The 23,146-nt window shown below is 47.7% G+C and overlaps 1 protein-coding gene across 5 annotated transcripts in view; it reads right to left on the bottom strand.

The window, feature by feature from the left end:
- WDFY4 (WDFY family member 4) overlaps window positions 1–23,146 on the bottom strand; it is a 280,511-nt gene that overhangs the window by 68,580 nt on the left and 188,785 nt on the right. For all 5 annotated transcript variants that reach the window (XM_057308810.1, XM_057308808.1, XM_057308809.1 and 2 more), the window contains 4 exons: window positions 17,105–17,253; window positions 12,187–12,307; window positions 9,626–9,711; window positions 8,067–8,129 (listed from right to left, as the gene is read on the bottom strand). In XM_057308810.1, coding sequence (XP_057164793.1) covers window positions 8,067–8,129; window positions 9,626–9,711; window positions 12,187–12,307; window positions 17,105–17,253 — 419 coding nt within the window. The remainder of the gene's footprint in view (window positions 1–8,066; window positions 8,130–9,625; window positions 9,712–12,186; window positions 12,308–17,104; window positions 17,254–23,146) is intronic.

Below are 23,146 nucleotides of genomic sequence, written 5' to 3' on the forward strand. Positions count from 1 at the left end.
TACGTCCTCCCTTTCGTTGAATGTCTGAAGTGATTTACTAGAAGCCCTTCCCAAGACGAACGGAGCAGTCGCGTCTATGACGTGTGTGATGAGATGTCATGCCGAAGGCTCAAGAGCCACCACTAGCACGTGGGGGGCCTTGCACATGTCCCTAAGGTAGCCACTCTGCTGTTTTAGCTACTTCATGTCTCACCCAAGAAGTCCAGAACCCGTGCAGGGCATATGATCCAAACAGAGAGTGGTGGCCAGTTATTTGGAACTATCCGTTTTCATTTCTAACCCCTGGAGACACGTTTCCTTTAGAACTGCTGTTCCCCTCTTAGTCACTCAGAGGGATTGGCAGAGAACGGGAATTAAGAAAAAATGCCCCCCTGGGCTGCTAGGCAGGATCTTGTTCTGGACCACAGACCTGCCCCCTACTCCCTCTCCTGCTGTGTCACACCACACTTCCGCTACCACTCCTGGTCCTCAGTACCTCCAGGCATCGATCCCGGATTCACGGCCAAGGGTGCAGTTGGGGTGCAAGACGACATTTCTTTGCCATCGTTGGTCTGGGTGCTTTATAATGCTTTCATTTTCACAGCCATGTCTTAGGAAAGCATTGTAAGTGTGTTGGCCTTCACCAGGACTGATAAATAAATACGCAAGGGGCTTTGATTTGCTGCAGGAGATAGTCACATTAGATATCTTGTTAGCCAGGAAACCCTGGCAGTAGAACGAAGCAAAGAGTGGAGATACAGATGAGTTAGGTGTCATCTTGCACATTTTCTTTCTTTTTTTCTCATCGAGGAAAAGGTTTGATGTTGACATTCTTTCATGCTCTAAAATAGGTCATTTTTCTTTCCTGAGATTTGTATTAAGCCTAAAAACACTTGGTAGGAAAACCCTGGGGTTTCACTTTCCTCAAACAGATCAAAAACCCTATTTAGGCTAAACTAGTCACTGCCCTCTCTGAAAGCCAGGCATGACCTAGGTGACCCCTGTGTGACCTCTGCCCTTGCTGTGTTTTGCCTCCATGACCTGGAGTCATTACCTCAGTCTCTTGTGTCTCCATCCCCAGGATCCGTTCAACATCTCCCTAGAGTAGCTTATGGCAAAAACCTGAAGACTAATCAGCCAACGAGAATAAACGACTCTGGAGAAGAAAAGCCCTCAGTTAGGAGAAGAAAGAGAGTGGTAAGGGGAACGTTCTGGAAGCCAGGCTCTCTGGTGCTGGCCAAGATACTGACTTGCTTCTTAAATCCACTTTGCCTTTCTTTGCTTTAGACTATCTGTGTGTGAAAATGACTTTGGGAAATATTTGGTGAATTTTTTTTACATATATAGAGGAAATGTTTAAGAAGATGATAGACATAAGTCATAGAAAATTAAAGTTTTATAAGAAGACTTTAAGACTTGAAAGACTTATGGTCTTTATACTCAAACTGGTAAAGTCTCGATGCCAGTCGCCTGTGGTAAGTTACGTATGTATAATGCAATCCCTCAAGCAACTAAAATGTATACAAAAGATTCATACAAAGAAATACACTCAAAAGTACTATAGATAAATCAAAGTAGAAATTTAACAGATCTCATGTTGAAACATGAGAGACTATGGGCTCTGGGAAACAAACTGAGGGCTTCAGAGGGGAGGGGGGTGGGGAATGGGATAGACCGGTGATGGGTAGTAAGGAGGGCACGTATTGCATGGTGCACTGGGTGTTATACGCAACTAATGAATCATCGAGCCTTACATCGGAAACCGGGGATGTACTGTATGGTGACTAACATAATATAATGAAAAATATTATTTAAAAAAAAAGAAATTTAACAGATCTTTCAGTAATGCACAGGTAGGCGGAAAGAAAAGAAAAACAGAGAAATGAACAACAGCGAAAAACATAAACAGGGAAACAAAAAATAAAATGGCTGATTTATATCCTAACGTTTCAATAATTATATAAACGTAAATAGTCTTCTTTATTTGTAATGGCCCCAAACTAGAAACAGCCAAATTTCTCTCCATGGGCAATTGGTTAAGCAAACCTTGGTATATCCATATCCTGGAAAACTATTCAGCAATAAAATGGAACATACTATTGATTCATGCAATAGTTTGGATGGATCTCAGTAGCATTATTCTGAGTTAAAAAAGGCCAACCTCCGTGCGTCACATACTCATCACTGCCCTCTCTGCAAGCCAGCCATGACCTAGGTGACCCCTGTGTGACCTCTGCCCTTGCTGTGCTTTGCCTCCATGACCTGGAGTCACTGCCTCGGTCTCTTGTATCTCCATCCCCATCTCCATTTTTAGATCGTTCTCTAAAGAACAAAATGATTGTACTGAAAAACAGATCAGGGGTTGCCAGGCTTTAACACTGTGAGAGGTGGTGGAAGGTGGGTAGGACCATAAAATGGTAGCACAAGAGATATCTCCGTGGTGCTAAAAACAACTAATTATGTTACAGGGGTGGTGGTTATAGAATCTACACGTAGGATAAAATGACACAGAACTATGCACACATATTGTATCAATGTCAATTTCCTGGTTTCGAAATTGTACTATAGTTACATAAAATGTAACAACCATATGGGGAAATTAAGAGAAGGCTGTATGGGGGCTCTATGTATTATTTTTGCAACTTCCTGTGAATCTATAGTTATTTTAAAATAAAAAAATTTTTTAAAACAATCTTGCAGCCTAGATGCAGCAATAAACAGATCCTTGTCCATCTGCCAAGTGCTAATTTATGAATAAATATGACAAGTTACAGCCATCCCGAAGAGCTAAGGCATTTCAAGAGAAAGAGCAACTTAACCTCAGTTCACCAGACTAATCTAAAATTATCCATTGTTCATTTTGTCCTGGAAGATGCTATAATAATAAAAAGAAACGTATGGCTTCTTTACCCATGTTCCAGGTTTTCTGGTGGTGACTGAGCACAAGTAGCAAGCTGGGTGGGGGACCTGGAACCAGCGAGCCTCTCTCTTCACAGTTCTGGGTTTTCACCCCAACCCCTCCTGGCCTCATGGAAGCAACATGACTGAGTGGAGCTGGAAGGACAAAGGGGCCACTGTTGGTATAGACAGAGAGGCTTAATTTCAGCTTCTACCCAGAAGTGGATCTGAGGTCATGGCTAAGGGTATAGCAAAGAGGAGATATGAGCAAGAGAGATAAGAGTAACATGAACGGGGCCCGAAACCAAGGTCTATGCATGACCCGGGTAGGGCTCACTGCAGGTCACCGGACTCAGCTGCTCACAGCCTGTTGAGCCAACCATGTGAAAAGTTCCTAAATGCTGGAGTATTGGTTATACCACCAGGTTGTTTAGTTCACTTCTGGTCCAGCAACTCTGCTCTAGACGCCGCGGTCTGAGTTGGGCAGTGTCTACCATTGCCTCCCCCGACCCCAGGGCTGTGCTTTCCCAAGAAGCACAGGGAACATGTTTCTGCACTCAGTGATGAGGCTGAAGCTATCTTTATCAAAGTAATCACATATGTGACAGATTCCTAGCCTCCCAGCTAGTCAACAGTGTTGATCTCTGGAGAGCAGGACTGAAGGAGCCCTCATGGGCAGGAAAGGTACTTGAATTTTAGCCTCCATGCTGCTAGCAGTGGTGCCTGTGAGGGTGTGATTGATTGTCTTGAAAGATCATCATCTTATGGGAATTTATAGCTTCTTATGGTTGGTTTTCTGAGAGCTTTGTCTTTCATTATTTTTCAAAGAGAATCTATAAAGGAAACTCTGACAACACTCAACTGTAGAACTTTGCCAAAAAATGCATTTCATTTTAAATGTTATATTTAAGTAAGCTATACAATTGAGAGAACATTTCAGAAACTACAAATACCCAGATACAATCAGGTCCCAAATACAAGCTCTGTTTATACCTAACAGCCCACTCCAGCCCAGGGACACTTTGCCTTGATGACACAGCAAGGGAGCATCTCAGGGACCATCGATATGGAAGGATGCCTCTGGCCCATTTAAAGGCATGTGTGTGTATTTATCCAAAGGATACAAACATAGGAATTCGAAGGGGCACAAGCACCTCAATGTTTATAGCAGCAATGTCCACCATCGCCAAAATATGGAAAGAGTCCAGATGTCCATTGACAGATGAATGGATAAAAAAGATGTAGTGTATATATATAATGGAATATTACTCAGCCATAACAGAGAATGAAATCTTGCCATTTGCAATGGCATGAATGGAACTAGAGGGTATTACGTTAAGCAAAATAAGTCAGTCAGAGAAAGACAAATACCATATGATTTCACTCATATGTGGAATTTAAGAAACAAAACATATGAACATAGGGGAAGGGAAGGAAAAATAAAATAAGATGAAAATTGAGAGGGAGGCAAACAGTAAGAGACTCTTAACTCTAGGAATCAAACTGAGGGTTGCTGGAGGGGAGGTGGGGGGCCTGGGGTACCTGGGTGACGGACATGGAGGAGGGCACATCATGTAATGAGCCCTGGATGTTATACGCAACTGATGAATCACTAAACTCTACCTCTGATATTAATAATACACTATATGTTAACTAAAGTGAATTTAAATAAAAAATTAAAAAAATAAAGGTGTGTGCTGTATACAACAGGGATTTGTGAGAAGAACCAGACAGGCATCCGTGCTTTGTATTTCTCTATACAAAGTCTTCTAAACTCTGGGCTCAGTGTGAACTGAGACCACTGGGAAAAAATAGAATGCTGGCATCCCAAAGAAATATCTGCACAGAAATAAGTCCAAATGGTAGAGCCCTACTTTTTCAGAGCATCAGTATAAAAGATTAAATTCTGCAGTGCTCTTTTTTCTTATCTTGTAAAAAGGGAACTGCCTTCTTTGGTACCGACTACCCTTTAGCCAAGGACAAATTTGATAGTCCCTGCCAAGAGGAAGTATTTTCCGGAAAAAAAAAAAAGTTCAAAAAGCCCCCTATTTCTTGTTTTCTGTCACTGGAAAATGATGTAACCCAGAACAATTGTATTTTTGTTGTTATTTTCAGGACAATTAGGTAACTAGATCACCCCAGGTAGCTGATCACATCTATTTTTTTCTCCCTTAAAGGAATTTGGGGGTCATTTAAAAATGATCATTGTACCCTGCATTTAATTTCAAAGCTGTTTGCAACCTTTTGTGGAGGATACAGAGAATTGCGAGTGTAAGGATGTGTTTATTCACATGGACATTCTCAACCAGCTGGCCTTCCCTGTCACTTCAGCTGTTCTTTCTATTCTTCCAACTAGTCCTCCTCAGACCTCAGCAGAGCCTGCCTGTGGGACTTTCTGGCTGCCAGACACTTAGCTGGTGAAGTGTCTAGCTGGCTTTCTATGAGAAACCCCTGGAGGCTTGCAGAATCTTGCACCCTATCAATATCTGATGATGCCACCATGCTTTTATCAGAATGCTCTAGTCTTGTACCATGGGGAGCCACGGATGGATTACAGATCCCAGGTTCATCCAAGGCTTTGCAAGTATTTCCCACTTAGGATCCAGGCCTACAGAACCTTCCTGGAATTCAGTTATGGAGACAGCCATTGTCGTGGGAATTCTAGACAAAACTCTGGTACCCCAAAGCTCAGGTTTCCTACATGTAGGGAATGGCCTGCAGAGAGGCCAAATCAGTTCTCAAAAGCTGGGAGTTGAAGATACAAAAACCTACAGCACAGGCCAAGACTCTTGGGCTAGGTAAAAACTCTCAGAACGAACTGCACACTTCTATGAGAGATGAGAAGCTCAAGTTTCCTAGAATGTCTGAAAAGAAGATGGGTATTTTTCAAGACTTACTGTGTGGATCTGGCATTGCCCTTAGTAATCCAAATGGAAAATAATTAAGTTTGCTCTAGGCATGGGGCAATGGCCAGCCAAGCCTTCTGAAGGCTGGGGGCCACTGTTCCCTTTCCTCTCTGAAACTCCTGAAGGTCCAGTGTGGCTGATGAGAGAAGAAGAGCTGTTGAGGAGAGATGCACAAGGTCTGGGAGCACAGACAGCCACCTGTTTTTAATCAATTATTCCATATGCACGCCTACAAATACAGTGAAGCTAAAACTAAGTGAAGGAATTACAGTATTTATCGAGCACCTACTATGAGCCCAAATCAATTTAATCTCAAAGCCCACTGCTGGCTGTTGCAACACCGTCTCACCAGGTCCCTGCTTGGGTGGTCCCTGCGGCTAGGACCAGGGCTTCCACCGGGGCTTCCTCATTTTGTCAAAGCCCACCTTCCACGAGCTTAGATAAGCCTTTCTCTGGCGCATTATGCATTGTTCCCAATTGACTCCAGAACTTTCCCATTTTATATTTCCCAAGGGCCTCCATGCTTGGAGCTGTGCTGGGGCTATGCCAGACAGGTGCAGAATGGTCCTGGAAGATCCTGTTCCCATAGGCCCACATAGCCATCAGATTTCAAGTTTCCATCTCACCTGGACCTTTCCCTTAAACTCTAAATTTATATATCCACTGGCCTACATGACACCTCCACCTTGATGTCTGGCAGGCATCTCAAAATTAACATGTTCCAAACTGAGCTCCTGGATCCACCACTCCCTGCAGTAGTTCTTTCTGCAGTCTTCCCATTCCATCTTCCAATTGCTCAAGCCTAAACCCTTGGTCTTATCTTTAAATTCACACACACACACACACACACACACATGCACACCACACTTGATTTGTCAACAGATCCCAGCAGACATGGCGTCAAAACGTGTCCATAAACAGAGCACTTCATACCATCTTTGTGCCCCCCCGACTCGATCGAGGCCATCAGCATCTCTCGGCTGCGTTACTGCCAAAGCCACCTAACTGGACTCCCACTTCTGCGTTCGACCTACGATGCTTATTCTTGACACAGAAGCCAGAGTGATTCTTTTAAAATATAAGTTAGGTCACATCATTCCTCCAACACTGTCCATTTATTCAGAGTAAAAGCCAACACAATTACCAGCAGCCCCCAAGGCTTGCATGAACTAGCCCCTGCTACCTCTCCCCCCTCTTCCCTGCGCCCCAAGCATTCTGGTCTCAGCTGAGCCCACTGTCCTCCCCCACCCCCACCACGGCCTTTGCTTTGCTCTTCCCTCAGCCTAAAACACACTTTCCCTGGCTACCTGCATAGCTCCTTTCCCCACTTTGTTCACAGCTGAATCCAAATATTGCTTTCTTGGTGAGGGTTTCCCTTACCAGCCCAAGATTTCAATCCCTGATCTACCTACCTCATTTTTTACACTTATGCTTACTGTCTAATATGCTTCGTATTTCACTCATTGAAATTGCCTCCTTCTACCTTCCTCGAGAAAATGGAAACGAGTAAGGACAGGGAAGATGCTGGGTGCTTTGCCTGTTGTTCTGTCAAGCAGCAACCACCACACGTAACAAGCTATCGATAAATTATTGGGAATGACTTGGTGGAACCTGTTCCATACTCATTATAAATATTTTTTTTTACTATAAATACTTTGAATCTCCTGGGGACACCCCTTTCGACATAAACTCCTAGAGAAAAACCAGCAACCATCTCTCCTCCTCATTTCATTCCTAATTGAAATAAAAGCACTTACCAATCCCGGATGAGCCCTCCAGAGAACTGGGTACTTGTAAAGGGAGGAGGCTGTAAGCATTTCATTCCCTGGCAAGGCGCTCCGTATCACAGGGTCGTAAGTTAGTATCTGACTCACATGCCACCATATGCTAACTGAGCTTCTGAGCTTTTGGAGAGTCTCATATAGGAAGCTGGGATTGCTCACAGCCCCCGCCTGGGGTCCTGACACCAAGGCTGGGCCTGCGTTGACACCACACCCGGCTACCTGCCCCGCCCACCATGGGCAGAGGGCCGATTCTTGCATGTTGGTCTGAAAAAGCCACAGAGCACATGGAATTTCAAGTCCCTTTGCAGAGGTTTAATTGCCAGAAGAAACGCCAGGAGGAGGCTGAAAGGATGAGGATGAGAGAGAGAAAAATGAAGGGGAAGGTAGATAGATGTGCTCTTCGCAAGACGTCACTGTAGGATCAGACAAATGAGAACAATCAAAGCAAGGCCAGTGTCATGCCCCGAGAGCATGGCTTGACTCCTGCCTGTGCCATTACCTTAGATTGAGGGGCTCCTCTGTGATGCCTTTCCCCTTCAAGCTGGGTTGGAAAGAGCAGAAGCTAAACAAAAAAAGGAAAGGATCATTCCAGCAGCAGAGTCAAGACTCTTCTACCACCAGGGAGACATTTTTGGTGTCAGTCAAGAGATAGGGTACATACTTGCCCCTCCCCCACTCCATCCTGCCCCCCAGGTCATGAACACCAGACCCGGTGTACCAGAGGGTGTACCTCTGCGGCATGCCTGCGGCACCCCCTGGCATTACACACTTTAGCCTTGATAAAAAAGATAACAATAAAACACTCATTACAATAAAAACGATGCATCCTGGCAGGCTGGGCCGGGCACTTGACAATTCCATTGCCAATCTGGGCAGCCACGAAAATGCCATCTAACTTAAGGCTCCTTGAGGCGGGGTTGGGTATGGTTTGACCACCATTCACTGCCTGAACTATGGTATAGAAAACTTCAGGATTAACTGTGCAAAACTGTGTTTAACACACAGGAATCCTGGGAAGAGATGGATGTGAGATTCTGCATTGCCTGCCTACTTCTTTGGTTTGGTCTAAAATGGAACTTGGAGAAAGCCTCAAGAGGCCGTGTAATAGCCCTCCTTTGAAGGGCCCCGGAGGAAGGCCCACAGGCAATGGAGATGTGCCCGGAGCTGGGGCGACGGCCTCTCTGCAGGAGTCGTCTTCCCCATGCTGGCCCTGCCCTTTGGATCCGGCAGCTGGTCGTGGCGCCAGTGACTGGCCACGGCCAACAGGAAGGCAAGGCTAGAGCCTCTGAGCTCAAAATGGGGGTGTCAAATAGCACCTCGAACTCCCAGCCCAAAGGGGAGCTGACCCACCCCTTCTGCTGATCCACCTTCTGTGTTTTCCGTCTGTGGCTAGGAACCTGCCTTCCTTCACTGGCCCTTCTAGATTCTCCATAAATCTGTTTGTCTGTAACTTTAGTTATGACGCAAAAAAATAACCGTTAGTCTCAAAACATTTAAACACTAGCTTCAATTTCTTCGATTGATTCATCTATTTGCAGAAAGAAGTTAAACTAAAACAACAGGCTTCTCTCTTTAAGGAAAAAAAAGATGTTCCATGAAAAAGTGGGAAATCAGTTGTTTGGAATTCTTTCCAGTGAAATATGAAATTGGAACAACTAAAATTGGCAACTGGGATCAAAAAGAAAGATTAAGCCAAAAAAATTATTTGGAAAATTAAAAAAACAAAGCCAGAAGATTCTGGAAGGCCCATTAAACAGCTAGCCTCTTAAATGTGTTGTGTCTGTGTAAGTTCTTCCCTCTTTAGTCATTACTGTCCTAAACTACTTCAGTCCATGAAATGGAGCCTGTTTCCCAGGATTTAGGGAAGACATTTCTGCATCTTTCTCTGTACTTGATTCCATGATTTAATAGCTCTGCAGGTCAGCAAGTCCTTCCTGTGTCTGACCTAAATCCTGCTTGCTGTGGGTTGAGAACAGTGCTCCTGAGAACAGAGCAGCCCCGTCTCTGATCTGCAATCAGTTCATGATCATTTTTCTTGGAGGATTTTCAAACCCTTACCTTTTGAAGACCTTATTCCGATCGTTGTTGTGAAAGACAAGAAACTTGGAATATCCATTTTGGAAAAAGAGCTCCAGGGCGATGTCCTATAAAGAGAAACCCCTCTCACTGCTGCTGAAGTTGCCTGGAACGGAGAGACCCCAGGCCACAATGGGTGACCCCCCAAACGGGTCATTTGGTTCTCTGTCTCAGGCAACCCTTCCTGGTTGGTTCTTTCAACCTCCCCAGGGGGTACAAAGACCTTGGCGATGGTGACGAGGGGAGTCCCCGCAGAATGGGTAGGAGGGCAGGGGGCCTCAGACTTCCTTTGCCTGAAGCAGGAAGCAAGAACCCCACTCCCAGGATAAGCCTGGAACAGAGAGAGGGAGGAAAGGGCCCGGTGATACCTTCAGACACTTTCACTTCTGGGTCACGAGTTTGGCTTCCTGAACCAGAGAGTCACACTTTCAGAAACATTAGGGGCACTGGCTGGGTGGGTGCCACTTGTCCTCTGGGCAGCACTGTGTGCCGACCTACAGACCTGCAGGCGCCAGGCACTTTGCCCAGCGCATTTGGCAGAGCCAATCTGATGTGGCCGTGCAGACCTAGCAAGGGTATTTTGTTAATGCCTCAATGAACTCTACATAATCTCCTCTCTTTTTCCTTTCTCTCCTCCCTCGCTGTCTCCCTTCCTTCTATTCCAAGCTGTGTAAATAACAGACTTGGAACAGCCACAGAGAGAGTCTAGATGGAGGATGAGGCTTGGGGATGAGATGGGGTCAGGGAGACAATTCCCAGGGCTGGAGGCAGGGGTGGGGCCCCGGGCACGGAGGCACAGAGGGGGCGCTGCCTCCAACAACAGAAGCAGGTCCCGCTTCCACCTGGCTGGAAGTGAGCTCTCAAAGTCCAGTTCACTAGGCTCCCGAGCAGAGGCAAAGCACCTGTGATGATAACGCAAACGCCTCTGGCTGGGGGTTGCATGCAGGGGCCTCGGATATTTTTCTACAAATAAAAATCTAAATACTGTGCAAAACAGATGGTCAAGGTAGACATAATGGCTTCTCCTGGCAGCCTTGAGTAGCCAAGATCTGACCTTCTCCTGGGAGAACCCAAGAGAAATGGGGGCCTTGCTCACGAAGCTCTTCCCTCCCCCAAATCCCACCCTACTTGGCCATGCTCACACACCCTCCCGCTTCTCCTTTCCGCTACTGTCAGGCTAACATCTGGAAACCATCCCTGTTACTGAGGGGGACGAAACGCACTTGCTGAAACCTATGTGCTACCACATAAAACCTATAAGGTAGGCAAAATCATAAAATAATAATTTTGAGTACTTAGATGTGCCGAAAAATGTGCTGAGTGCTATCTACATAATGGTGGAAGACACCAGGTGTGGTCGCTACAGCGGCAGGGCCATGGTCAGGATGAGGCCCATGCTGCCCACGCTGCCCAGAACCCTCGGGGCAGGGCTTCTTCCGGCTGTCCCCTTCTCGCTCACTCTCCTTGCAAAGAAGCACACGAGTGTGCTTTGATGAGAACCAACACTTTGTGGGAAAGATCAGCGGAGAGGGAGGCAGAGGGCTGGTCGGATTCCAGCAGCTCGCAGACCCTTTCTAGAATGAGCCCCCCTGAAAGGCCTCCCTGAGCTTCAGAGAATTGTAAGGAGGCCCCACGGCAGGAGGATCACATGATGAATTATAGACCCAACGACATGTACCAATAAAACACTCTTATGACTAGGTTGATTAGGGCCAAACACCGCCCCAACCTTTGCGGAACAGAGACCTTACAGAAAGGGTAGAGGAGAGATGGGGCTCCTCCCCTCCTACAAGGGTGGTCTCTCCTCTCTTGCTCTGCCTGCCGCCTGGGAGGCCTCTGGACACAGATGCAGCTTCGTTACTAGTAAGGCTGGGCTGGGGGAGACCAGATGTGCCTGAGGCCAGCAGGGGCTCCTCCCTTTGCAACTCAAGTGAGAAGCCTTAGGTTGTGCCTTGCTGGTGGCAGAGCCCCGCCTCTGAAGGGAACTGACTCCTTTAGCCCCTGGTGAGCCCTTGGAGGCGCTGGGTGAAGCCCTGGGACCCTGGCTGGCAGGGACAGTCAGGAGATCTCCAAACTACTTGCACAGGAAATGCCCAGGAGTTTGGAGATGGGTTTGGTTACGGGGAGGGCAAAGGGCAGGGGTGGAGGTCAGTGGAGGCAGTCCACACTCTCAGACAGGGCAGGCTGGCCCTCGACTCATAGTCATCAGCACTGCCACGAGGGAACGGAGCTGCCCTGTCCTGTGCTCCAGAATCTTCAAGACCACTCTGGGGCATGTCAAGGGGAAAATAAAGCAAAGGGGGGTCCTAAATGACACACCAAGAGAGAGAAGGTTCCAATAGCCAAATAGCAGGGACTGGGAAGAGAGTGAAGCAGATGTCAAAACTGCCAACCAGGAAACCAGGCCCAACATAAGTCACACTCACAGATGTGTCCCAAAGGGCACTGGGCTGTGCACAGGTGTGAAGAGGGTCACGGAGTATGTCCCTCACCGATGGGGCCTCACTAGCACCTGGACCACCTGCCCCCTCCCCGGGGCTTACCTGCAGGAGGAAGCGTGCCTGCCGGAGCTCCCTGAGGTCCCCGTAGCTGTGACTGTGGCACGAGTAATGGTCGGAGGACCTATCTTTGCTGCACATGTTGAAGATGAATGGATCGCTGATGCTGGAGAGGAGACAGGACAAGCAGTGAGAGGGCATATGGAGGGCTTATTCTGCTTCCTGCCGTGCGGCCCCACGCCTGGTTCTGCAGACTGTGGGTGGAGGGCTGCCATCACCGCCAGCTCGGGGAGCCAGCACTGCTGACCCGCTGACCACTTTCTGAGCTGCTGCCTCTGTGAGCCCTGCCCTGGAGCAGGGTGGGGCACGAGTGTCACCAGGCAAGGGGACAGCCTCCAGGGCAGACAGTGGCACAGGGTGTGAGTGTAAGAAGTTTCTCTGGGTACGGGGATCAAACGTGGGTCAAGGGGGTGGGGAAGAGTGAAAGACGCCATTACACATGGAGAAATTTCAGGCCAGAAGGCAAGGGCGGAAAGATGAAGAGGCAGCCTCCATAAAAAACCTGTGTTCAGTGAGGCTTCAGCATCGTGGGCCTGGGGTGGCCCAGCCACCCCTGAGCCCCAAAGACGTATGCAGTGGGCTAAGAGAGCCGGCAGGCTGAAGGACACTGGCCACAGCATCTGCAGTGGCCCCCAGAGCACCGGCCCCGAGCCTGGAGCCCTCTCGGAGGTCAGAATGACTCCCCTTGGGAAGACAGGGAGAAGGGAAAAAGGGAAAATAATGAAATGGACTCCAGTTCATTCCCAAGAGGACAGTTCATGCACTGGGAGTAACGGCAACACCTTTAGGGACCCAAATGAAGCTCTTCACCACCAATGAGCGGGGACTTAACAAAACTGATTTCAGTTAGAGACTTATTCTGAGTTACGCAGCAAATTTAAATTGGGTGCATGGCTGCAAAAGCTCTGGTCAAATGCCCTTTAAGGACTTGAGAACCAGAGCCCCCCGTCCCCACCCCGGGCACCTCAGCCCTCAAGAAGCCTATGCATCAACCGCAGATCCAAAGAGCCAAGAGCTGGAAGAGCCCCTGCACCCGCACAAGGCGGCAGGAATGGGTGAGAAGCTGGCACTCCGCCTCCTCCCCACCCCAGCTCTGAGGGTGGCCCTCGCCACCCGGCCTGCACAACAGGCCAATTGGCCTTCGGGCCATGCTTCCTGGGGGAAGCAGAGACGTGGGTCTGTCACACAGGTCAGCAAAGAGGAGAAGTGACTTTTCCAAGGTCACGTGGAACTGAATTCCAACCTGGGTCCTCTGACTCTAAAACCCAAGCTCATTCACTAACCGCTTTTCTCTCCTCTGAGGCAGAAAGGCTCGCCGGCTCATACGGAGCTCTCCCTGTGAGCTCCCTCCTTTCAGGTCCTCTGTGCTGACTGATCCTGTAACCCAGCATTCTGAGACACTGGTGACATGAGGAACAATGCTCCGGAAAATGCTTTTAGGAGGACAGGCACTCATTTTTCTCCTACTTGGAGGGAATGAATAACCATCTAGCGCAGGAATGCTCAGACAGACCTGAATGCTCGGGAAGACTACACTGTAAAAAACATTACTGAGTTCACGGATGTAAGTCCACACTGGAGTTCTATCTTACGTAGCATTAGTCACACACAGCCACGACTGGGTCTCTCGGCCAACGCTGTACTCCCCGTGTTCTGTGCACTGAGTCAGACCTCGAGGGCCTAAGGCCAGTGAATGGAAAGGAGGGCCTGCTGCATGTTCTTCTTTAGGGAGAGCTGTGGCCATAGTTTCTAGGAGGGTATCGCAGCCCTTTGCCTGACAGCTGTCATGACATCTGCAAGATTTCCAGAGTGGCCACAGTGTAATTTTTAATATTCTTAACTAGGGAAACCACAGCAAACTAAGTGATAATCTTATGGGTTGACGTGGTCTTTGAGAGTCAAAGTGGGGATTTCAGACTGAAATATTTGAAATTATTTCTTAAGTTATCCAATGGTTGTCAGAATTTATACCTGTAACTTAACCCAGAATCAACCACTAGATCACAAGCTCTTTCCCAGACTCAGCCCACATCTGACTTGGCTCTTTGTGTTTATGGAGTCGACCACAGTGCCAGGCACAGTCCAGATGTCCAGAGAGGATCTGTTGAATCGACTTAAACAGAGCAACGACGCTTCAGAGCTGCTGTGACTGATGTGGAGACTATCTCCACATCACACCCTATCACGAAGAACCAGCTGGGTGGCTTGGATTCCCATAAGATGAATCCAATCTTGTACTTTGTGACCTTGCCTCCCGCTATTCTGGGTAGTGTCCCCCAAGAGGGATATGTTGAAATCCTAAACCTCCAATCCCTTAGAATGTGACTTTTTTCTTTTTCTTTTTTTTTTAGGAATAGGGTATTTGGCCCTAATCCAATAGGACCAGCATCCTTAAATCAAGGGGAAATTTGGACACAGACACACACACAGAGGGACAATCTCGTGAAGACACACAGAGAGAAGGCGGCCATGACTGGAGTGACGGATCTGCAAGCCAAGGAAGGCTGAGGGCTATAGGGACACACCAGAGGCTAGAAGGAGAAAGGCAGGATCCTCCCTAGAGCTGTGGAGGGACCACGGCCCCGCCGACACCTTGATCTTGGACTTCTAGCCTCCAGAACTGGGAGGCCATAAATTTGTTTTCTCAAGCCACCCAGTTTTTGGTACTTTGTTATACAGCCTTAGGAAACAAATATAGTCATTTGATTCAGGCAACAGGGGATCTCAATAAAAGCAAAATAAACCTTCTGGAAAGGTTCTCACTTTCTGAGGAAAGTTCCAAAGTACGCAAGTGCGATCAATGCTGGAGGATTTGCACTGTTCCTGAGTTTTATTTGGGATATTTTTATGGTGCATCAGAGAGCCTCTTTCAAGGTCTAGTGCTCAACTATACTCAATTTAATGGCAGTCTTTTAGAGAGACATTTCAGGGTTGCGTTAGCTTTATTTTTAACTGGCTTATTTATGTGTCTTCCTTAGTCTCCATGGTCAAAATAAGACTTAATCCCCATTGATCTGACGTGATCTAATAGCCAGTCTCTGAGAACCACATCTCCATGAGAGCTAGCAGTTTCTTAGGGCAGCAGACAAGACCTCAGATAGAAAGCACTGTCTGATTAACAAATACTTCTCTGAGGTCTGGTGACTAGAATTACCTAAGCAATTCCCAAATGATATTCCAGGGTAGTAATCTGTTCTCACTCCACTCCTACTTGCATTCTAGAAAAGTACATTCCCAGACACGGGAAGGCCCCTTTGCCATTGCAAATCAGGTGAGTACCTACAACCTGACAACGGGGCTTCTATCAAAAGTGCAGCTATAGTCAGTTTGACCTCGATTAGAGGCACCTCATAAACACAATCTGCCTAATCAATAAGAGCTTATCTAACACTAACTCGATTTAAGCCAGAGGCCGAGAGCGGAGCAATGGATTCTACAAGTCATTACACGGGCATCCCATGCATAGAGGTAGAGCAGAAAGCTTTCATCAGCTCTCAGAAACGCGAGTCTGCAGACCCATTGTCCGTATTGATCAGTATCAATAAAACATGAGCAATAAGATGGGATGCATGTGCCAAGTATTAATTATGCTCCTCCTGCCTTGGAAAAGCACAGAAGACTCACGGCAATCGGTGAACATTTGGTATGAATAAAAGATGGAAATTAGCAGAAAGAAAAAGGCCAAGCATTTTAGAGCAAGTCTCAATCAAGGGAGGCTGAGTTGACATTCTTCCACACTCCTTAAACTCTTGCTTCCTGCCATAGGCTGGAAATGATATGAAAACCAGGCATTAAAATTCTTAGTTATTGGCAGGTTAAGACTCTGGTTTTCCTGTCAATAGTCTAAAACAGTGGTTCTCAAAGTGTGGTCCCAGACCGGTACCATCAGCATCAGCTGCGAACTTGTTGAAATCTCAACCCCTACCACAGACCTACCAAACTAGAAACTGGGGTGAAGGGGGGCCCCAGAAGTCTGTTTTAAGTAGCCCTCAAGGTGACTTGATATTAGTTTGAGGGCCACTGGGTTAAGAAGTTGTCTTGTCATCATTTGAATCTTTGCTAGCCAGAAAAATCAAGATGTCTTCATCCAAACGTATTCAGATGTGATGACCAAGTGGAAACACAGGAGCCGACAACCGAACTCCCAGCAAAAGCGTGAACACAGCCACTTTGATGTTCAGTGGTTGCACTTTGTAAACCCAAGAGAATCAGTGAGAGCTACCTGAACCCGAATAGAATAAATATCCTGGATTATAAAGAAGAACCTCTGAATCTCCTGCCAAAGACCTCTGGTATTAGTTGGTGTAAAAAAAAAATGACTCTTCAAATTTCTACCCAAATCTCATCCATCCTTCCAAACCCAGATCTCAGTCCATGTCTTCCAGTAGCCCTCCCTCAGCACACTAGCCCCATGTCATCCACTGCGAGCCCAGAAGAGTCCTCCCACGACAAATATTTTGTTCCATGAAAATAGGGTGCTCCACACTCTTTCCAAAAGAACCTGTTTGTGCGGCCGAGTGCACTCGTGCTTCTCACTCAGCAAGAGGGGCGGAGCCCGATGCTTCGCACCACATGAGCAATGGACAAGCTGCTGAATGAGTAAGCTGACGGGCCTGTCAATCATCCAAACAAGCTAAGGAGAGCTCCCCCTTGTCCTGAGGCGCATTCCATCCCACATGAAGCATGAGGAGCTGACTCCTTGTTACCCACTCCAGAGTCTAGCTTTGGGAAACCGGCGTCGCGGATGCCTATGGCTTAAGATCCTTCTGCTTTTTCTCATGGCTCAGTTTCAGGCCCAAACTGAAGCCCACAGTAACGCCAAGGGGGGAGGGGTAGGACTCGGGGTGGCTGAGAAGGAAGTCGAGGCTCAGGGAAGAGTGTGCCGGGAAAGTCGGGAACTCACTTGGATAAGCAGTGGCGGGTGCAGTAGACATCCCCCACGGGAGAGAGCGTGAAGTTCTCGCAGATGTAGAAGTGCTGGTGGCCGAAGAGCAGGACCCCTTCGGAGACCAGATGGCCCTGCACGATCACCAGGGAGTACCTCTGTGTCACCTGGAGGGAGACAGTGTCAGAGTCAGTCCATGTGCACGTGAAGCACGCCCATCATTCCTATGGAGGGCACGAAGGCAGCGACCAGTCAGTCGCCCACTGAGCGTTTGGAGGTGGAAGCAGCACCTGGAGAGAGGGACAGAGCCACTGCCTGAGCGCGGCCCTGCTCTTCACAGTCTGCGTGGCACTTCTACACCCAACACCCTGTTTCGTTATTTGAATTACCCAAGCCCACCCCCACCCCCACCAAGACACGCGGATGAGTATTCATGGCTGTACTGAGCACATGGACAATCTTCCTCTCACTTTAAACCCTCCACAGCCATGCAAAACATTCTGTGGTTAACAACGAGGAAGGTTTTCAGGGTCCCAGGCATCCCTCAGTTAAGGAGGTAATGGAGCTTGTCAGGGGGCCAGCTGATAAGTGGCTGAGCCAGGACTGGAACAAGTCTGTCCAGAACCACCAGTGTGAGACTGGTCCGGCTGTCTCTGCAAGGCCAAGGCTCGTCCAGGTATATGCAGAGGAGGCACGTGCTCCCCCCAGACCCTTCCTTAAAGACTCAGGTTCATTCTCAGCAGCTGGAAATGCTGACAGCTTTCCAGAACACCTGTGCTAAAGAGCGTGCCTGGCTACAGGGCACGCCCCTTTTCCGGTGGCAGTCTCTACCCAACATCTGGTCTCTGCAGGGCAGGAAGAGTCACTCTGTGCCTCAATTCCACCCCATACCTCCTGCTCTCGTGGTATCAACTGAGGCCTTGGCTGAGACTGCATCAGAGTTGCACTTCTCCCTCTGCACGACCCTGTGGCTGTCATCTCTCAGTGAATGTCCCACGTGCACACTCCGGCCCAGAGCTGGCTTCCCGGGGAGGCTGACCTGGGACAGTGTGTTGGTATGACCTGGAGTTCTGCATGAAGTAAGGACTCAGTGGGTCTTTACATGGAATAAATCCCTGAACAAATGAGGAGATAAATGAATTCTAGATGACAGGAGCCCAAATGGACCAAAAGTAAGGCCAAGGCCAAAATTTTCTCACGGTAATTCTGTGATAATTCTAATTACACAAAAGAGGAACTGATTGATTGATTGATTGATTGATTGATTTTTACTATCTAACATATAACCATTGTAAACATTTTATACATACTAATCAATATAATCCTTACAACCAGGCGAGGGAGATTTTACTACTGGGGAGGAAAAAAAAGAGGTCCCAGAGAGAAGAGTCTCACCAAAGATCAGTCACCTAGTAGTGGCAGAGCCTGAGATTGAAGCTAAGCTCCCTGCTCACCGTTGGGAACAGTATTGGGGTCACAGCGATGAAATCGGAAAAGCAGGCCTTGAATCCCGGCTCCTAACTTGTGCATCTAATGGGGTCAAAGTCAGGGCCACGGCTTGAAAGTGAAGATTTGCCAAGGGTTTTTTGTTCCGAGAGAAGCAGGACCCACAGTCGTCTCTGAACTATTTTTCCTAAATCAGGATTCGCTAAGAGTCCTGATACGTAAAACCCGAGCCTCCTGTGGGCAGCTGGCTCCCCTGGCCCCTCCTGCATCCGCCTTGTCAAAGGAGGTAGCCCTCAAGCCCCCGGCAGAGCCACCGTTCACCATGGACACATTTCCCATTTGTTCATTCATCCAGTCATCTATTCAGAAGTTTGCACTCGGCACCTACCACATGCCAGCTGGGCTTCGGAGCTAGAGAGATGGCCAAGATAATCAAGGACCTTACCCTCAAACAAGAAGCCTTACCCTGGCTTAAAATCCAGGGGGGATGATGGATGGTAAGCATGCATGTCAACCAATAAACTATCACCAATGATGATATGTGTTCAGAGAGAAAAAGTGGGGTGATCACAAGGAAGAGAGAAGCTTAAAGGGGACACTATTTTAGACAAACTCTGAGACCTGATGTATGGAAGGGGGGCGGCCATGGAAAACTCAGAGGACATTTGAGGGGAAAGAACATCCAGTCCAGAGCCTAGAGGCAGGAAGGGCAGATCTGGAGAGCAGAAAAGAGTTCACAGTAGCTGAGATGAAGTTGAGAAGTAGGTATGTTTAGATCCCGGGTTGGGGGGGCAGGGGTTGGGTGTCTTGGTAAGGCTATTGGGTTCTACGCTTATTGCAACAGGAAGCCATGGGAAGGTTCAATTTCTGAAAGAGGCTGCTGGGTGCAGAGTAGATCAGAAGAGCCAAGAGTGGAGGGAACATGATCAGTCATGTAGCTATTTCTGTGGTCCACTCAAGAAAGACGGCTTGGGATATGGCTGCAGAGACAAATGGGAGGAAAGAGAGAAGTAGGGAATCTAAGCAAGAATTGGTAGAATTACCAAGAACTGCTACCAGACAAACGGCAAAACCAATAAAAGCAATAACAATAATAGGAAGGATTGAGGATACACGTCTACTTTAGGCAACTGAATGGAGCCCGCCGGCTTCGCTGAGAGCTTCCTCCAGAGGCGAGCACCATCACCACTTCATTGTACTGACAGACAGCAGATGTGCCACCCTAAAATATGCCAGTGTGTCATGACTATTTTGAGTCAAAAACATTTAAAAAGCAGCAGGTGCAGAAAGGGCACTCTGGCCTACCCTTTTATTCCCCTTGAAAGTGGGAGATAAAACTCCCAGGTGAAAAATGCCCTCCTTACATTAGGAGGAAAAGAACATTCTCAGCACCCGAGACACAGAGTGTACAAATTCGTACAAATAAACCTGGCTGAACGAAGCTCCCTTTATCCTCCCTGTATACTTTGGTTACTTTTTCACAATTACTACGCTGTGTTCGCCTAACCACTTTTGGGGTTCTTAATCTTCCTGTGAAGACTCGCACGTACCTGTAAAAGTAAAAGCTGTGTTATCCTGCTGATCTGTCTTCTGTCAACTTAATTCTCCAGGCTAGCTGGGGAGTCTCAGAGGGGAGGGAAAAAGTTGTACCTTTCCTACAGCATAACCACTCAAAGAGATTCCGTAACTGCGTAAGATGTTCATACATCCTGTTTATCTTATAGAAATAGCATACTCATATGCTCACTCTTCTGCATCTAGTATTTTCCCTTAATGTCCCACCTTGGAGACCCTGCCAAGTCACTTCTTACAGAGCTGCCTCACTCTTATTGATAGCTACAGAGTATTTCCTTGCAAGGACGCACTAGAACTTATTCAGCCAATCCCCTGTGGATTCAGGCTGTTTTCAAATGTTTGGACATTACAAGCGATGCTGTGGTGACCATCCTTGGACATATATCACTTGGAACACACAGGATGGTGGGTTGAAGGATATATTCCCAGAAGTCGGACTGAAGATCAAGGCTGTGGGTATCTTAAATTTTCCTCTATTGCTGGACTGCTTCCCTGTAAGGTGGCCCCAATTTACATGCCCACCAGCACCGTCAGGAGGCTGTGAAGCCAGCCTGTTTAAACGTTTCCTCTTATCCCTTTGTACGAGCAGACCTCATCCTCAAGTTCTCACAGTGAGATGTAGACAGCCCCGGTATCAGCCCTGGCCTGCGTATCTCCAAGCCTCCCCCCTCCCTGCGAAGCTCCCGCTTGCCCACCTTCTGTGGTGCCCACGGCAGAGGCCAGAGCACATTCCTATGAGCTCCTAGTGTTTTCCTTTGGGGAGAATTAAGTAACAACCAGAATAAACCAAACCACAAGAAAAATGTCTGGTGAGAGCTGGGTTAATAGCTTAAAAATTGATTCTGCTGGAAAAGAATGGCATTTTAAAAACTAAAAAATGAACCCAAGTGAACTCTTACCTGCTCTTCTATTTAAATTAGCCCTGGGAGGGCTGCCTCCCAAGTTTACTCATGGTTAAAAAATCCCTCATGCCGTGATTCTATCGATCACTTTAGAAAGAGAGGAACTTCTGCTTCAGAAGTAGAATGGTTTGGAGGTCGGCTAGATAATATATCATTCCTCCTGGCAGGTGGGTCACTAAGTATGTGGCCGTACTTGGCCCCATGTATGACAAGGAACAGGCTGGCTGGAAATCCAAAAATCCCAGAGCTGAAGTTACAGGGGCAACAGTTTGCTGGGACATTCCATGGCAGCCCCTGCCAGCATGTCAGGCCTCAGTGTGCACATCTGCAAAAGGGGAAGGTCAGCTGGGGCCCTCTGCGGTTCTTCCAGCACTATTAGTCTGCAAGTTAGTACAATGCCCTAATCTGATGGGCAGAAAAAGCGAGGTGCAGAGCCGTCTGAGACACCCCGGAACAGAGCAGATGCGTACATTTCCTTGCACCTGTGCGGATCTACAGTAAAGGAAGCTTCAGCCCTGCTCACGCGGATCACATGTCCCTTCTGTACATCTTCTGCTCGCCTAGGCCCTGGTATCAGTGCATCCTGTTCTCCCGGCATATGGAATAAGTATTCTGATTTTTCAAAAATGTACCGATTGCCACAAAAAAGTTAAGTATAATAAGGGGAGAGACTACATAAATTCCATTTATTTTGGTTACCTGTGAACTCTGGCATCTACATCAGTTTTAAATGGAGCGTTCGGTCATACAAGTATTCAAAAAATGTATCATAAAACAAGAAAGAGATAATTTTTATATCAATTCGGCAAATCTGAGAAGAAGCAGAATGTGTGGCTCTCCTTACAGCAGCTCATCTTTCCAGGCAGAGACAAGGAGCGGGGATGCCCCCTGCCTGCCCGCAGGTGCCACTTCCACAGGCAAGCCTGCACACAGCAGAGCCTCCCCGTCTTTCACGGCTGGCTCAGATGAGACCAGATGGAAAGGACAGAAATTGTTCCAGCATCATGTGAAACGCATTGAGGACTGTTCAAAGCACAGAGTCTAGGGAAGCCGCATGTACTAAGGATTGCTCGTTGGCGACTGACTGAAATTGGAGCACATTTCTAGCCAGGGCAGCTCTGAAAATTGTAAAACCTGGACTTGTGGATCTCGGGCATTTATTCAAAGAGAATGAGTGAGAATCACCTGGGCAGCCTGTTAAAGTTCATATTCCCAGGCTCCATTCCCAGATGTTCTGGTGCAGCAGGTATGCAGTGGGCCCTGGAATCTGCATTTTGCTAAGCAGCCTGATTCTGACGCAGGTCATCTGAAGACCATACTCTGAGAAGCTGACTCCCAGACGCCAGCGAGGCTATGAAGGAGGAGGTCTCATCTCATATCAGCATATTGCTCGTAACGCCTTCATTCGTTCCTGTGTTCATTTACCAGGTCTGCACTGAATGGTTAGTGCGTGTCCCATGCACTATTGGGCGTGGAGGGAGACAAAGTCCACCCTGACAATGCTCATGGTCTGACAGGAAAGAGAATATCGACTGTCGCAGCATGGCATGCAGAGGGGGGAACACAAGCACTCAGGACACACAGGGGGCTGTCTGGCCCAGACAGGGGTGAGAATGGGGGCAGGGCTGACCTCGTAGAAATGGTCCCCAAGGAGGTGACCCTGGAGTAAAGAGGACAAAACCAGGGGAGAAGCATTCCAAGACACAAAGTCTTGAACTAGCTGGACATGTTTGGAGATCATAAGTAGCTGTGAACAGTTAGAGTCAAAAGTCAGGTGTGAGCGTGTGTGTGTGTGTGTGTGTGTGTGTGTACATAAGGGTGACAGAGACACGTGCAGGGAGGGGCAGGACCAGCTTGGGAGCGGCCTTGTGCACAAAGTATGCCAAAGAGGGTCACAGAAGGTGTGAAGTAGGGACACACCCAGCTCTGCATCTTAGAGTCAGTCCTGGCCATTCACCTGCCTGGGCGGGAAGTTACCACCTAGAAAGGTTAACACGCTTCTTCACTTTCTATAAATGGCCTCATCTCAAAATACCTGGGAAGAGCTTGATGCTGCTCTCTGCTGTCCAGAGCAAAAATTTACTCCCTTTGACCTGATTCCCTGCGAGCAAACTCAAGCTAATACTTCACATTGAGT

The sequence above is a fragment of the Ursus arctos genome, unplaced genomic scaffold (assembly GCF_023065955.2).
Source record: "Ursus arctos isolate Adak ecotype North America unplaced genomic scaffold, UrsArc2.0 scaffold_7, whole genome shotgun sequence".
Classification (NCBI taxonomy): domain Eukaryota; kingdom Metazoa; phylum Chordata; class Mammalia; order Carnivora; family Ursidae; genus Ursus; species Ursus arctos.